The sequence below is a fragment of the Sarcophilus harrisii genome, chromosome 1, assembly GCF_902635505.1.
Source record: "Sarcophilus harrisii chromosome 1, mSarHar1.11, whole genome shotgun sequence".
In the NCBI taxonomy this organism is placed as follows: Eukaryota; Metazoa; Chordata; class Mammalia; order Dasyuromorphia; family Dasyuridae; genus Sarcophilus; species Sarcophilus harrisii.
In genome coordinates, this window is record NC_045426.1 from 384,874,994 (window position 1) to 384,890,810 (window position 15,817).

Here is a 15,817-nt window from a genome sequence, read left to right on the forward strand (position 1 = left end):
AGATATAATTTTTTCACCCATTAAAGTTCAGAGATGTCCAAACTCTATCTTCCTCTAATAGGACAAATAAAGTTGTGAACTTCCATGTTATAAGCTCCTGGCCTCTAGAAGTGTTTTCTCATTCTGAGATTCTGATATATGATCATAAGTTGCCACAAGAACCACCTTGATATTGTTCTTTCTCAGGCAAAGTGTGTAAACTACATATGATTTACAAAGAAAAGGCATTAAAGATTGTAGGACTTCAAACACAGTGCTGGTAGGATCTCTAGTGAACATTAAGTCTGACCTTATTTGACAGAAGCAACTGAGGAACAGGGGAGAAGTTAATAATATGACTTCTCTCTCTTTCCCTCACCTTTATTTCAGTCCCAATGGCAGAGAAACTTGTGGTATATTTAGTTGAAGAGGATGGAAAGTTGATTAATTTTCCCTTTTGTTTTCTATTAATTTAATGTATGACCATAGTTAATTATAATCTCTTGTTGCCTCCATGTATAAAATGGGAAAATTATGTTCTATCCTATCAATGTGCACGGCAGGGGCTTTGAAATCTATGGGTTCGAAGTGTTACACTTCTACCCCCATAAAACATCATCTTTGGAAGAAATGTACTTTTTTTCATTTCACAACATCATCAGATTGTGGCAGTTTAAATAAGCTCAGTATAGATTCTAGCCAAGGAACTCCAATTTTTTCATCACTAGAGTTTAGCCATGTTCCTCTTGAATACCATTGTCAAGGGAGAAGGAAAATAGAAGGAAAAAGAAAAAGAAGATAAGATTAAGGAGAAAGGAGGATGGGGGGAAGAACTGAAGGAGAATAAAATAGAAAGTTGAAAGAAATGAGGATGGTCTCTGGTTTAAAGCTGGAAGGTCCAACTTCAAGGTTTCTTTTTCAAACTTCCTCATCATATAGACAAGGAGACCGTGGTCAAGAGAAGTTAACAAGCTTTGACATGGAATAAATAGAAACAAAAGAAATGTGTCTATACATACACTCTGTACCCAAGCTTAGATTAGAGGCTAAGGTCAGTCCAGACCATGTGTACCCTGCTTAAGCTACCTAATCCAGGACTAGAAGACAAGTTTCCGAATCAGCTGACAAACAAAAAGTTTATCCTACTATTTTGAAGGGCTCTTAAACTGGTTTCCAAGATTTTATTTCAGGAAAAAAATTGATAACTATTTTTGTTATTGTTCAGTCATTTTATTCAGATTCTTTGTGGCCTTATTTGAAGATTTTTTTTTGGCAAAGAAGCTGGCGTGGTTTGCCATTTCCTTCTCCAATTTATTTGTACAATTGAGGAAGCTAAGGCAAACAGGGTTAAACAACTTGTAGGATTATACAGTAATAAGTATTTGAGATCAAATTTAAATTCAGGAAGGTGACTTTTCTTGAAGCCAGGCTTGACGCTTTATCCATTGTCACCAATACAATTAATTTCCTTTATATTCATATTTTATGCATTTAGTAACATGATTCTGAGAATGGGTCCATAGGCTTTTTCAGACTGCTGCTGAAGAGCTTGAGGACACAAAAAAGTTTAAGAACCTCAAATTTATGAACCACAGTACCAGAGCTGAAATTCCGCTTGTATAATCTTAAACAAGTCACTTTAGGCCAGAGTTTTCTTATCTGTAAAATGAGGGAGTTGGATCAGAAGGCCTTTGTGGTCTCTTCCAGCACTAGATCCAAGATTTGAATGTGGCTGTGAACGAAAGCTCCCAAACCCTAGGGCCTGACATGGTTGTGCATGTGTCTGTGTCTGTGTGTCCCACAGAGTGCCTCTGGTACCGGCCTGGCCTTTATCGTCTTCACGGAGGCTATCATCCATATGCCTGGCTCTCCCGGATGGGCTGTGCTTTTCTTTGGAATGCTGTTTTCCTTGGGACTTACTTCCATGTTTGGGAATATGGAAAGCGTACTGACACCTATCCTAGACATGCAAATTGTGCCCAGGTCAGTCCCCAAGGAATTAATAACAGGTAAGTGAAGAATTAGGTCATTCTTACACTAATCTTAATTACTCACTTGTTATTCTCCCTTCTTACTCCCTTCAGAGTTACTTACTAGCCCAACGCATCCTTTCTATTCCCTTATACCTTTCCTGGACTCCTGAGCTAATCAATAGGTTTAATAATATTATAACCTTCTTAAGAAGGATGAGAGTAGGGGATTTTGAGGGTTTTCACTAATATAAAAGATAAGATGGTCTAACCTGCCTCCATGTGCCCCTCCAAGTTTGGGGTTTACATGTCATCTCCAGCAGATTCTGGGGTAGAGAAAAAAACTACAATAGCACTCCTCCCCCTATCATCTAGCCCAAAGTCTAACTTAAACCCCTAATCAAGGCCATGTCCTCCCATCTACTCAGTATTTGAATACTGGAGAAGTAGAACAAATGGAAAGAATAAGGAAGAAGAAAAGAGAAGGGAAGAAGAGAAAGGAAGAGGGGAAGGGAAGAAGGGAAGGGAAAAGGGAAAGGGAAAGGAAAGGAAAAGGGAACAGGAAAGGAAGAGGCAAAAGGCAGAGCAGGGCAAATGAGAAAAAGAAAACCTGAAGATGAACAAGATACTTCCTAAAGATTAGCATTTTCCCAAAACTGGGGCAATTTTCCTTTATGGAGGTAAAGGATTCCAATCTTCAGAGGTCTTTAAGTAGTCTTTAAGCACCAGATAATGATTTGTTCTGTGTATTGTAGAAATGAATCTTTTTATAGGTATGAGCTGAAACTCCTTACTGCTCTGAAATCTGAGATTCTGTGAAAAGTATTTACAAGTACCAAAAAAGTATAGTTGCTACTGCTCCTGGATATCATCTTCCCTCCCATTTCTTCTTTCCTTCCTTTCCATCAACCAACATAATATTTTCTTTCTTTTTTAGCTGTGATATGCCTAGTTTGCTGCCTCTCTGCTCTTTGTTTCACACTACAATCTGGCAGTTATTGGCTTGAAATCTTTGACAATTATGCAGCTTCCTTGAACCTGTTAATCTTTGCCTTCTTTGAAGTAATCGGTGTCATTTATGTTTATGGAATGAAAAGGTAATTAACCTGGGAAGCTCCCTCCTAAATAATGTTTGAAGGGGATCTGAGATTAGGCCTATCAGCCAAACACCCACCCTCCTCCCTTTGATAAAGTGAAGGAGAGCCCAGTAGAAATCTGGTTGTCCCTAGAGGTAAGGAACTTAGGCAATTTTAAGTTAAAAAGCAATTTTTGATAAAGGATTCACTGAGACCCTAATGTATGCCCACAAAATAAAAAGACCTAAAGGAAGAGCTCTAGCTTCTTAGGTAGATTTTCTGTTAGTCTATGGGAGAATACATACAACAGTCATACAAGGATTGAATGGATTTTGATCCATACCAGTAGAGGGAATGGTGGGAGTGTGATCATCTCTAAAATCAAAGACTATCAAGACATTGAAATCTATAAACAAAATAAGTTTTTTAATGGCAAAAAAATGAGTTTATCAAAAGCATTCAAGGCAGAATGGTATTGTGAATAAAGAACTGTCCTTCCAGCCAAGAAGACCTGACCAATTCCTCTCTCTGACAAATCCTGGATATGTGACCCTGAACAAAGCACTTAACTTCTTAGTGTCCTAAGTAACTCTTAAATTAAAGAGAAGATGACTACCTGCATTAGTAGAGAGAGTTTCTTCTTTCAGGAATTTTCTATACCAGTACAATCACAAGTTTGGTTTCTGTCCCTACCCAGAAACATTCTTAGCCGCAAGGCCATCTAGAGTATTATTCTGCAACATAAGTGAATAACAGACAATGCTTTAGAACCACATATCTAAGGAATTGTATTTTGTCCAATTGTACATTGTTGATTCTAATATAAAAAGAAAGATATATCTTAAGCATGTCCTGAAACTAGCTGGCCAGATTTTCTACTAAACAGTGTTTCAAGAAAGAGTAAATAGTATCTAAAATGTCACTTCAGTCATCCTGTTCCTTTAGTTTGTGATTTCAACAAACATCAGTGTAGAAATTGAAGCAATAGTGGGTTTCCCTTATAAAATAAAAATCAGTTTTTGTTTAGCAAGATCGTATCTTGTTTGTTTTACTTTCAATTGTTTAACTGGAGAGTGGTTTTAGGAAACTTGAAAGAATGAAGCAGAGATATAAATAGACCTGTTTTTTCTTCTTATTCCAATAATTGAAAGGGCCATGAGTTCAATGGTTGAATATTCTTTTCACTATTCAAGTCACATTGCCTCCACGCTTTATCAAGAGGCTTCATGATCCTGTGAAGCCAAAAAAGCTCATCACCTGATAATCAAACTTCTGGCACTAAGCCTTTGTGAATATAGTGGGGCTGGTCTTTGGATAACACATATCTTCTCATTGAATCTGTATTTGAAGTCATTCCATCTTGAAATGGAAAGTCATTCCATTCCTAGAAAATCCTTTTCAATACTTAATTTAATAATGACATAACCAAATGAAATATGGTTTTATCTATGACATATAAATGTCATCATCTTATTAATGGTATAAAAAAGAAGAAGGAAAAAGAAATTGTTGCTTAGAACTGCCAAGGCTGGAGCCTGGAGTATTTTTTTAAGGTAAATACACAGGGGTAATTTGGTGAGATTTATTAAAATCGGGGATTATTCACTCTTTACCAGTAAAGAGGGACTGAGTCCTATGACATAAAGAGGAGATAATCCTTCTTATACTTGAAGAGGCTTCAAAGTCAAGACAAGGGGACAGAAGGGGTAGGGCAAGAATTGAATTGTTTGGTTCACATGGCAGGTTCTGTGATGATGTGGAATGGATGACAGGAAGGCGGCCCAATTTCTACTGGCAGGTGACATGGAAAATCATCAGTCCTATGCTGCTGCTGATCATCTTTGTAGCCTACATCATCCTAATGATACAGAAGCAGCCAACATATGGATCCTGGAACCCACAATATGTAGGTCTCTTTATTTAAGATATTCAGGGAATCTAACCACTCATCTCTCTGGGCCCAACAAGGAGCTAAATTTGTCAACTCTCTGAAATCAGTTTAAATTTTGTTGATATCTTTTGACCAAAAATCTACCTCTATAGCTACAAAGACCCAGAGAATATATAAATTGGATAACCACTATCTAAATAATCAAGACAAATCAGATCTATTCACAGTATTACAATTCCAGTCTCATAAGCTGTCCTTTGTTCCCCAAATCTTGTTTAAAACCTGAGCATAGTATATATTTGGGCTCTTGATAAGAGGACAATGAAAATTACAAAGGCAAAAATAATAAGAATGAAATGTCCTTATTTGAATAGAAAGAAATCTGTCATAGTAAGCATAAATTATGATGCTAATTTAAAATTATATATAATATATAATAATTAAATCATGTTTAGTTATCTGTTTAAATATAGTACAACAGATAGGATGCTAAATTTGCAATTGGAGAGTTGGATTAAAAATCCTGAATCTCACTACTTATGTGACCAAAGGAAACAAATTTAATCTCTTTGGGTCTCAGTTTTCTCATGTGTCAAATGAGGGGAATGAAATCTAAAGTCTCTATTGGTAAATCTACAATCCTGCAATTTTATTTTAGATAAAGAAAGTAAAAGTGACTACACCTTACATTGTATAGCACATTATACTTCCCTTTAAATTTTTTAAATTCTTTACTTAAACACCAAAAAAGAAAGCATTTCCATATATACAGCAGAACACAAAAAGAAGACTGTGCATGAAACTTTGTCTCTATTTCACACCATTTGCTTTAATATATTTCATCAGTTATTTTCAAAACTATCCTGCTTACAATATGGCAAACAATAGGAGGCCAAAATCAAAAGATTTTAAAATAGAAGAAAGGAAAATAAGTCATGAAGAATTAGACAACACACGAGTAAACTGAGGTCTAGAAGGATTGAATTTCTTTCCTATGGCCACACAATGAGTGAGATTCAAGACTTGTACTCCATTGTTATAAGATTTGTGATTCAACAGGGAGTGAAACCCATATCTCCTTATTCAACTCTGTGATTTTTTTCCTCCTAGGTTTAGGATTCCATAGAGATTTTAGAATTTAGACCAAAAGTGTCAAACTCACAAGTGGCATGTGCTTGCAAAATTCTTGAGTGTGCCAGAACCAGATTAAAATGTAACTGGGAAATATTTAGCAAAATAAATGAAAGTACAAGACAGATGATGTCAATTTGTGGTTTTCTAAGTCAATATGTGGTCTGTAGGGATCTGTTTCTATTTGAGCTTGACAAAATTGGTCTAGATCATTCTGCAACCCCAAATAAAAAATAATTATATAGCTTTTCAGTTGTATTTTATATATGTAATATATAAAATAATATAATAATATATATATAATAGAACTCTGAAAAGCATACAGTGATATATATATATATCCAGAGAGAGAGAGATTTCACCTAATGCTGCCAATTGGTTCCACAGAAACACAAGGTTAAAGAAAATAATTATAGAGGTAATAGATATAGTCATCAGAAAGACATTATAAATAAATAATATTTATAGGAGCATTTGGGGACTTTATGCTGAGGTTCAGTGATAATTTATCAATGATGTAATTGTAAAATGACTTTGGCTGGGAAAACTTAAATAAGATTCTGAGGACATCATCTCATTGCTAATATGAATCATTTGACTCCCAAGAATCCAATGCTGTTTTGATCATAATAAAGTCTTTATCTACCTTCCTCCTCAGATGAAACTGCTTATGTTGCAAGAGAGCATCCTCAGGAACCAGAGGTCTTACCCCAACATTTCCCATTAATGCACAAAAAATACACTTTTCTTTTTCCTGTAATTTAGCTAGAACTCTGAGCTCATTGATCCCCAGGAAGGAAGAAGGTTGAGGTTCTGCCCACAGCAAAAAGTCTAAGTCAGCAAACAATATAAATACAATTGCTACAGTTGCTGGGAAAGGCATTTCCCACTTCAATTTTTCTTACTGTCAATGATCCTCATTTAAAGGAACTCAAAATAAAGTTACCATTGGGACTAGTCTATGCCACCTTCCTATGCCACTTTGGGCACACCAGCAGTAAACTTTGTGATTGTTTTATTTCTACAGGATGATTTCCCAATCAAGCAGGAGAAATTCTACCCTGGCTGGGTGCGCATCATCTGTGTGATATTGTCACTACTTCCTTGCATATGGGTACCTGGGTATGCACTTTTCCAGCTAATCACCAGGAGGCAAAAAAGGGGGAAGAATTCATGGTCAGAAACTTGTGGCAAAAATCCTATGAATCAGATAACTGAAAGGGTAATTCTATGTAAAAGAGGAAGGAAATAAGGGAATTAATGCATAAACTGTGAGTCTGGGTTATCAGAGTTGATTTGCCCTTTGGACAAGGAGGACAGTCTTTGGCATCCGTGTAAAGAATAGTTTATTTAGTTATTACCCATCACAACATTCTCTCTCCTAGCACCAGAATACTCTACTCCTCAGTTTTCCCTTAGTTACTGGCTCACATTTTTAATTTGGATATCAATAATATATGCTGGCACAGTGGATAGCGTGCTATCCAGCCTGAGACACTTACTAGCTATGTGACCCTGGGCAAGTGACTTACCCCTGTTTGCCTCAGCTTCCTAATCTGTAAAATGAGCTGCAAAAGGAAATGGCAAATTATTCCATTATCTTTGCCAAGAAAATCTCCAATGAGATTACAAAGAATCAGATATGTCTGAATAATACCAAAGAAAAGCATCCTGACCAACAATAGAAATGGATGTGACATAGTCACAGTGTGACACGAAATATAAAGTTGATACGTATCAGCTGCTCCAAGGATGAGACTCTAGAACCTCATCTCCATAGTAACTGCCCAGTCACTCTTGTGATCTCTCTATCTGCCCAATTACTCAGCGGATGTCCCGCCTACCTTGTTTTCTATGAACTTTGCTATATCTGGTTTCATCTCCTTCCTCCTCACAAGCCATCCACTCACCTTATATTCTAAATTAAGTTCTATACCCTTTCAGGGTCTGTTTCACATGCCTGTAATCTCACCAGTGTAAAGCTACTATTACTACAACAAAAAGAAAAAAATAGAAAAGAAAAAACGCACCAAGAAGTTCATTGGTGAAGATGTATTTGTGCTAAACCTGTAAATCAATGTAATATTTAAAGATAATAAAATGACAGACTAAGGATCTTGCTTATCTTTAAGCCACTTCTCATGATTAAATCTGATTAAAGCAATATGATGATTTGTCTGTTTTTGAAAGCAGTAACCACTGAAACCTCTGAAAAGATGGATAAAGTTATTGAACATATTTGTCAAGGTCACACCATTCATGAACATTTTTTATACCAGAATTTCTTAAACTTTGGAGTCATGTAATTAATTGAATGTGGGGGTCATGAAAAATTTGGCAAGAGTAAAAGGTATCAAATATTCTGCCAACATTTAATTCTTTATGTAAAAATAAACACATCCATCTCATTAGTATGCAAATTTGCTTTCATCTTTAATAAACAGTAAAATTCTATGTTTATCAAAGAATTGTTTTAAAATACATTTCTTTATAATTATCAGTAAATGTTTGATTTGTATATCTATTTTATACCCCAAGATACCTGGGTTTGTATAAAGATTTCTCAGGCAAAGAGGGGTCAGAAGTGGAAAATGCTTAAGAAGCCTTGGGCTATATCATACATGAATCTATTTACCTCTAGAGCCTGAGCCTTAGATCATGTCTACTCAAAATAAAGTTGCACTTTAGTCTCAGATGAACAGACTTTGTAGGTGTCTGAAAGTACCTGAGAATCCACTGTTTTAGGGCACCCTCATTGTTTTTTCCTACTGTGCATGGGAGTTACTCTACCTTACTTACTCTTTTTAAACACACTCAGGTGTCTCTGAAAGCAATTTCTAGTTTGAGGTCCATTGTTGCATTAGCATCCACTCAGAACTGTTGCTTCTTGAACTTTTACTAATGTGTTTCTTTTACTAGCCAATCCAGGACATTTTTAGTTTAAATTAAAAGATATTTACTTTTAACAAAATAAAAAAGTGATAAGAAATATCCCCCAAATATAAAGAAGTTCCTTTTCCACACTTGATTTTATCCTATGTGGAGTAGGGGGACACACAAAGAATAGATGCATCATCAGGGCAACTCATATTCCTTGGGAGGCTTGTTAGCTGGGACACCTTTTTGCCTCTGTTCCAAAATGATTGCTTCCCTACCAAGCTGCCTATGTTCTCTGCTGAAGTCACAGGGTTGCAGGATGGACTATCTCCTCACTGGTAGTGCCCCCAATTCAGTTTTTCTCTGCTGGCATCTTTATTAAGCTGTCCTCTGATTCTCTCTGCCGACATTTCCACCGAGTTGCTTTTGTATGTCTTTTTCTATTTCACAAAAAAAGGAGTTCTCAGATCTTAGAACACTCAAGGGCCATCTAGTTCTTTTGTCCCAGCTAACCAGCAGTTCTCAGGTTTAGTAAAATCTATCATTTGAACTCCAATTCTTTTGTTGCTATTCAGATTCTCAAAATCTAAACCAGTAGTCCTCAAACTTTTCCTGAGAATTATGATCCTTTTAAACAATATTTGATCAGATCTGTTGTAGTAAAATCCTTTAAAATTGTTTTTTTTTTAATACACATTAACAAACAACACAAAGAAATACAAACTAAATACATCTTGAGGTATTTTAGGATTTCTAATATCACAGTTTGAAAAACTCCTAATCTACACTTTTATTTGAATTATGTTTAGAAAAATCCTTTTTAACACCTATATTATTACACTCCTGATTGTTGGCATTCCTACAAATTGACTCCTATGTTGGAGTCAATTTATACTGGCTGATGAGCCAATTGTTAAATTTTTAGCATCAACATTTAACACCTTGGAAATTGGTAAATATTATTAATCAGGGCTTGTTTTGTGTTGATTATCTAGATTTAAGAAAGTAATAGAGAAAATGTTAGTAATCCAGATCAAAATTAAAAGCTTATTTTGCTTTTTCTGTTTTTGAGAGCCACTTGATAAATATTACCAGTACTTCCCTGTTATAAATCATCCTCGGAGGTCTACTTTGTAAAACAGTAGAGGAGCTAGGTATAAGTATGGTAATAAAGTATTCCTTTCAGTCTCTACCACATCCATTGGCTAGCCTGAATCCATGAAAGAGAAAAGACTTAAGATATTGAGGAAACCCCAACAAATCTTTTTCCTACCTCCCCCAACCCAAATCCCTGCACTTTGAAGCTTCTGACCTTTGTTCCACCTCCTCTCAGCAACCAAATTGTGGTGTTCTCTACACTGCTGTTTTCTTAAATGTATACTGAGATGACACATGTGACTTCTCATGACTCATCTGGTCCCAACTGTTTCTTCTGGGTGGTCATACAGGGCTCTAACTAATCAGGCTTCTGTAACCATTCAGCTTCTCTTCAGATGAGTCTGATAAGCTTTTGCAAACATTTGTTAAACAAGGGGCTCCAGATGTTGCTGAATCAACAAGACTGTGCCATGTAGACCCATTAAATAAAATTTCATCAAAAATGGAAATAATTACTGATAGCTCTATCATATTGATTCCCAAATAAATGCAAATCCAAATAAATAAATGTACACAAATGTATTTATTTATGTACAAGTCTTATTAGCCCTAGTAGATAATGAACAAGGGTAGCTGAGTGGAACAGTGGATAGAGTGTCAGTCTAGAATCAGGAAACTTCATCTTCCTGAGTTCAAATCTGACCTCAAACTTGCACTAATTGTGTGACTTTGGGCAGGTCACTTAATCCTGTTTGCCTCAGTTTCCTCATCTGGAAAATGAGCTGGAGAAAGAAATAGCAAAACACTCCAGTATTTTTGTCAATACAACTCAAAACGGAGTCAAAGAAGAGTTGGGCATGATTGAAATAATTGAGTCGAGAAGAATTGGACATGACTGAAAGAATGGAGTCACAATGAGTTGGACATGACTGAAAGAACCAAATAATAATAATAAAAAAAAAACTCATCAAGTATAGAGACTGTGTCTTTATTCATCTTGGTGTTTTCCCCAATGCCCAACAAAGTACCGTGTACTTACTACTTAAAAAATATTGTTTGAATAAAGAGGTAAATGAATGAAACCTTAAAGTCAAAGTGATAATACGCTGTCTTCTGCTTTGTAAAATCATGCTATTGATGACCAATCAGCCATGGAGCACAGGCTTAAGGTTGCTTTCCCAATGTTGTGAGTGGATCAATATGATGAAAAGCTCCTCACCTGCCACTAAGGTGGGATCACCCTGGGGCGGAGAAAGCCAAGATTACCTATGCACTTGGGAACTAAATGTAGGGCCTTGGTTTCCCTAGAATAGCATTCTCACCAAACCATGCCATGGTCAAAGTTATAACCTCATATCTTCACTTGCCAAGTTCTGAGTATACAGATTGCCCAAAAAGTCCATGACTCAACAATTTACACCAAGCTACATCTGTAAAATTAACAAAAATCTAGGGGGGGAAAAAAGGAGACAACCTTTAACACAAACTAGGGGTGATTGAGGAACCTTCAGATAGATGCAGCTGTCTGTTCCCCGGGCCCCAAATAAAGTAGGTGTGGTGACCCAATAAGCCTTCAATAACTGATATGGATAGATTTCTAATTAAAACCATTCCCTCTGGCTGGCTGCTCAGTATGTGTAGTGTAGTAAGAATACTGTCAAAGTACCCGGCTTTGAAGCCCAGCTTTGCCAATCATTACTTTTTGTCTCTGGACAAGTAAGCTTTCTGAGCTTTCCAGTTTCCTCATCTATAAAGTGAAGGGGTTGGACTAGAACCACATAAAGTCCCCTTCTTGCTCTAAATCTGTGCTGAATGACCTATGTGTTTCAATCCTCAGATGAGTGGGGTGAGGCAGGAAGAGAGAAAAGGAGCTGAGCTAAGTGCATTCCTTTCTTACAATAAATAGCTCCCAGAGTTGCTTTATCTATTCAGGCTCAATCTGGAGATGTACATCTTGTCTTCCTGGCAAGCTCCCAGATGAGTCCTTTTAAAAGAGCCCAGGGTTTATCTGCAAATCCAACTATAGGAAATACTGGGAGCTAGAGAAAAGCCTGTTCCCTTTCCTGGAAACAGGAAAACATCAAATTGCTTGCAGGTCCAAATACATATTCTATAACTGTGACTTAATTTCAGTAACACTGAGGAGGGAAAAAACACAACTCCAAACCCAAAGTCCACCAGGCTCTATCAAGACTTGAAAAACTGTCTGATTTTTATTAAATCTAGAAAAGAGAAGATGTACAGTAGAAGTGGGGGTAAGAGTTAAACAGAGGGCAAAGGGAGGGAGTATAAAGATAATACCTTATCTTCAATTCCCGGGAAAAGGTATTATTTAGGGAAAGGAGTATTAGATTTGCTTAGCTTAGTTGTAAGGGACAGATCTGAGAAAAAAGGAGCCAGTGGAAATTGCAGACAGACACATTGAGACTTCAAGGAAGGAAAAAATTCCAAACTTAAAAGTGATCCAAAAATGGAATGGGCTAACTAGGGAAGTAATGAGTTCCCCTCATTATATATTTTCAAGCAAGACAATATTGTAAAGACAAAAATTTTTTTTTTATATATTTATTATGTGTCAAGTACTCTCCTAAGTCTTGGGAGGGGAAGGAGAGGGAGCATGAACATAATTGAGCAAGTCAAATCCCTATCCTCAAGAAACTTAAATTCTAACAAAAGAAGACATAAAATGGAGCTCTTTGTTCTCATCAAGATACTACCTATTAGAGATTCTGTGATGACCTTGGTCATCTCCCCAGGTAGCTATAAATAAATATGCCCCAGAAAAGCTTTAAAACCCTTGTGTCATCCAGTCAGATCTGCAGTCGTAGCCAATGCCCCCTTTCTCCAGCAGAGTGGAGTTTTTTGAGTATCAGTTATATACCAATTCTCTAGGAATCTTCTCTGTTTCCACTATCAAGAATCAGCAAATGCTTCAAGATCCAGGATCCTGGCTTCTTTTCTCCAATGTTTTAGTCCTGTTCAACCCAATTAACAACTCAATTTAAAAAAGAAAGAAAGAAAGAAAATCTTCAGATTTTATTGGGTGAAGATGCTCCATCTCCTTGGACCCCAGTGGACTGTGCCTAATTCCATCTGATTTATTTCACTGTCATGTGTGCTCCATGTTTCTTTACATTAGATTTTGATGTTCTGAATCTTCTGAAGTCTCCTTCACTACAGCCCTGTAGCTCCTTTCAAAAAGCCATGGTTGATTTTGGGGAGAGAGGTTTTTGTTGGTAACTTGTAGGTAACTTAAATGAGCTCTGGGGAGTTGAACTGTATAATTAAATACATTAAATAAAGGGTTCATTTTGTTTCTTTTATAAATTAGACTAATCTGTTTGTTCAAATGCCCACATGCCAGTATCTCCAGAGGACCTGACCACTAAGGAGTTGTACTCTTCCTTTCACAGAAAGACTCAAACAGAGAATCTGGCACCAGGTATATGTTTATAATGGGCATTGGTGGACTTTGGGTCATAATAAATGCATTAAACTCAGTCATTTGGAATGTTTTCCTCTGTAACAGATATATAAAAAAGATAACCCTCCCCATATACTGAGTAATTGACTTGCTGTAGGTAGGAAGTCATCTTCCTTTCACTTGCAGGCAAGATCATGTTTATAAAAGGAAACATTTTACAAAGCTTGACAGATTGGTGAACAAATCAAATATACAGAATACCACACAGAGACTCCATTACTGGTCAGTTTTTAGTTGAATCAGACACTTCATGATCCTACTTATGGTTTTCTTGACCAGGATACTGGGATAGTTTGCAATTTCCTTCTCCAGCTTATTTTATTCATGAAGAAACTGAGGCAAACAGGATTAAGCGACTTGCCCAGCATCATACAGCCATTAAGTGTCAGAGATCACATTTGAACTCATGATGAGTCTTCCTGACCCCAAACCCAGCATTCTATTCATGTCACCAAAAATGCTCATTTTAATTTTCCCAAGGAGAACCCTTGGATACTTCAAATCAAATCATAGAAAGAGAATGAGAACAGAGAGCAGACATCTGCTCATTATCTTTTTTTAAAATACTCAATCCTCTTCCTAACTTCTCTTATTCTGTCAAGGATGGCATTGTCCTTCCCAGGTTCCCAATCTTTGAATAATCCTCAGCACCATCCTTCCCTCCCTCCCCTTCTTATTCTGTCATTTGCAGAATCCTGGCAGATTCCATTTTCACAAACCTCTCACCACTGTCTCCTTTTGTCCAAATCACCTAGCTATCACCCAAATTCAAACCATCATCATCTCTCAGAAGTAACGTTTCAACAGCTTAACTAAATCTCCATGTCAGAAGTCTCTTTTCATTTCCAATCCTTGGAAATGACAGGTCTGATTATAAAGTTCCCTGTTCCATAAATCCCAGCAGCTCCTATTGCCTCCAGGCTCAAATATTAACCTGCCAACCTACCTTTTTAGCCTAGTTATATATTATTCCTTTATTTTATGCACCCTGTGCTCCATATTGACCTTACTATTCCTTACATATTTCATCATCCATTCTGTTGCCTTTATATTACTCCTCCTGAGCCCAGCCTTTTAGAATCCCTAGTATCTCTCAGATCAAAGACAGATTAAATGCCTTTCCTTTGCCCTGTAGTTAGTATTCTTCCTCCTCTCCCCATTATCTACTACTTATTTGGTATGGCTATAGGGTACATCCAGATTTCCTTTTGATAAATTCATTTTATCAGCCTGTTTGGAACCTTATTGGAATCTTAGATTTACTTGATTCTATGTAAGCTCCCTGAGGTCAGGATCAAATCTTACTTGTCCATGTATCTCTAGAACCCCACCTTACGCCTGGCACATTAATCAGCCAAGAAGAATGATTTTTCACTTGGTTGGGCAGTACGGCACAAGGGAAATTTCATGTTTCTGTGGCACTCCAACAGGATTGAGATCTTAGATCTGGGTATTCTCTGATGACATACATGCCATTTTCCACATATTCCCATTAATCCAGTGTCAAGGTTTCCCCACCCTGTGGGGTTTGTTTTCTTGGAATCATTAGAGGCGTGGAAGCAGTCCCACCTCTCGCTTGCAGTGGCTCATCTTGTTCACTGCCACAACTCCTTGACACTGTTCTTGATGTGGATTCTCCTGCCAGTGTTGTGCCCATTCATATCCAGAATGTATTGCTCCAGCGTCTTCTGGGAGATCCTTCACTTTGGATGTCTGAAGACTATAGTGTTCTAGGGCTCCCATAGAGATCCACGAAAACAAAAACAAAAACATAGCTTTGTGTGAAAGGGGAGTTGAGATCCTCAAAATAACTTTACTATTTCCCAAAGGGTAGCGGTGATGAGTGCTGAATGAAAATGGTGACCACGTTGATAGAGACAACGGAGATGGGATAGACATGAAAGATGTTGTGTGTGCTTTAGAACTGACAAAAGTTTGGCAAATCATTGTAAGTGATGGAGTGGATAAAGTGCTGGGCTTGCAGTTAGGGAGAAATGAGTTCAAATCTGAATTCAGACACATCACTTATGAGAATCCAGGTAAGTCACTTAATACTTGTTTGCCTCAGTTTTATCATCTTTAAAATGAAGATAATAATAGTACCTGTCTCCTAGAGTGGTTGTGAGGAGCAAATGAAATAGTTGTAAAGCACTTGGTATAATTCTATGCACACAGTAAGTGCTACAAAAATATTAGCTATTGTTATTATGATGTATGGAAGGACAGTAAGGACGCCAAAGTTACCTAGGCAGGGCTTCTTAAAATTTCCTCACTCACAATTCCTTTTCACCAAAAAATTTTTACATGACCT

General features: G+C 37.0%; 1 protein-coding gene across 1 annotated transcript in view; it reads left to right on the forward strand.

The window, feature by feature from the left end:
* Positions 1-7,581, forward strand: part of SLC6A18 (solute carrier family 6 member 18) — a 59,104-nt gene extending 51,523 nt beyond the window's left edge. The window contains exons 9-12 of the mRNA XM_031946099.1: positions 1,784-1,988; positions 2,887-3,046; positions 4,769-4,931; positions 7,075-7,581. Of these exons, the coding sequence (XP_031801959.1) occupies positions 1,784-1,988; positions 2,887-3,046; positions 4,769-4,931; positions 7,075-7,299 (753 nt within the window). The 3' untranslated portion in view covers positions 7,300-7,581. The remainder of the gene's footprint in view (positions 1-1,783; positions 1,989-2,886; positions 3,047-4,768; positions 4,932-7,074) is intronic.
* Positions 7,582-15,817: the final 8,236 nt, after the last annotated feature.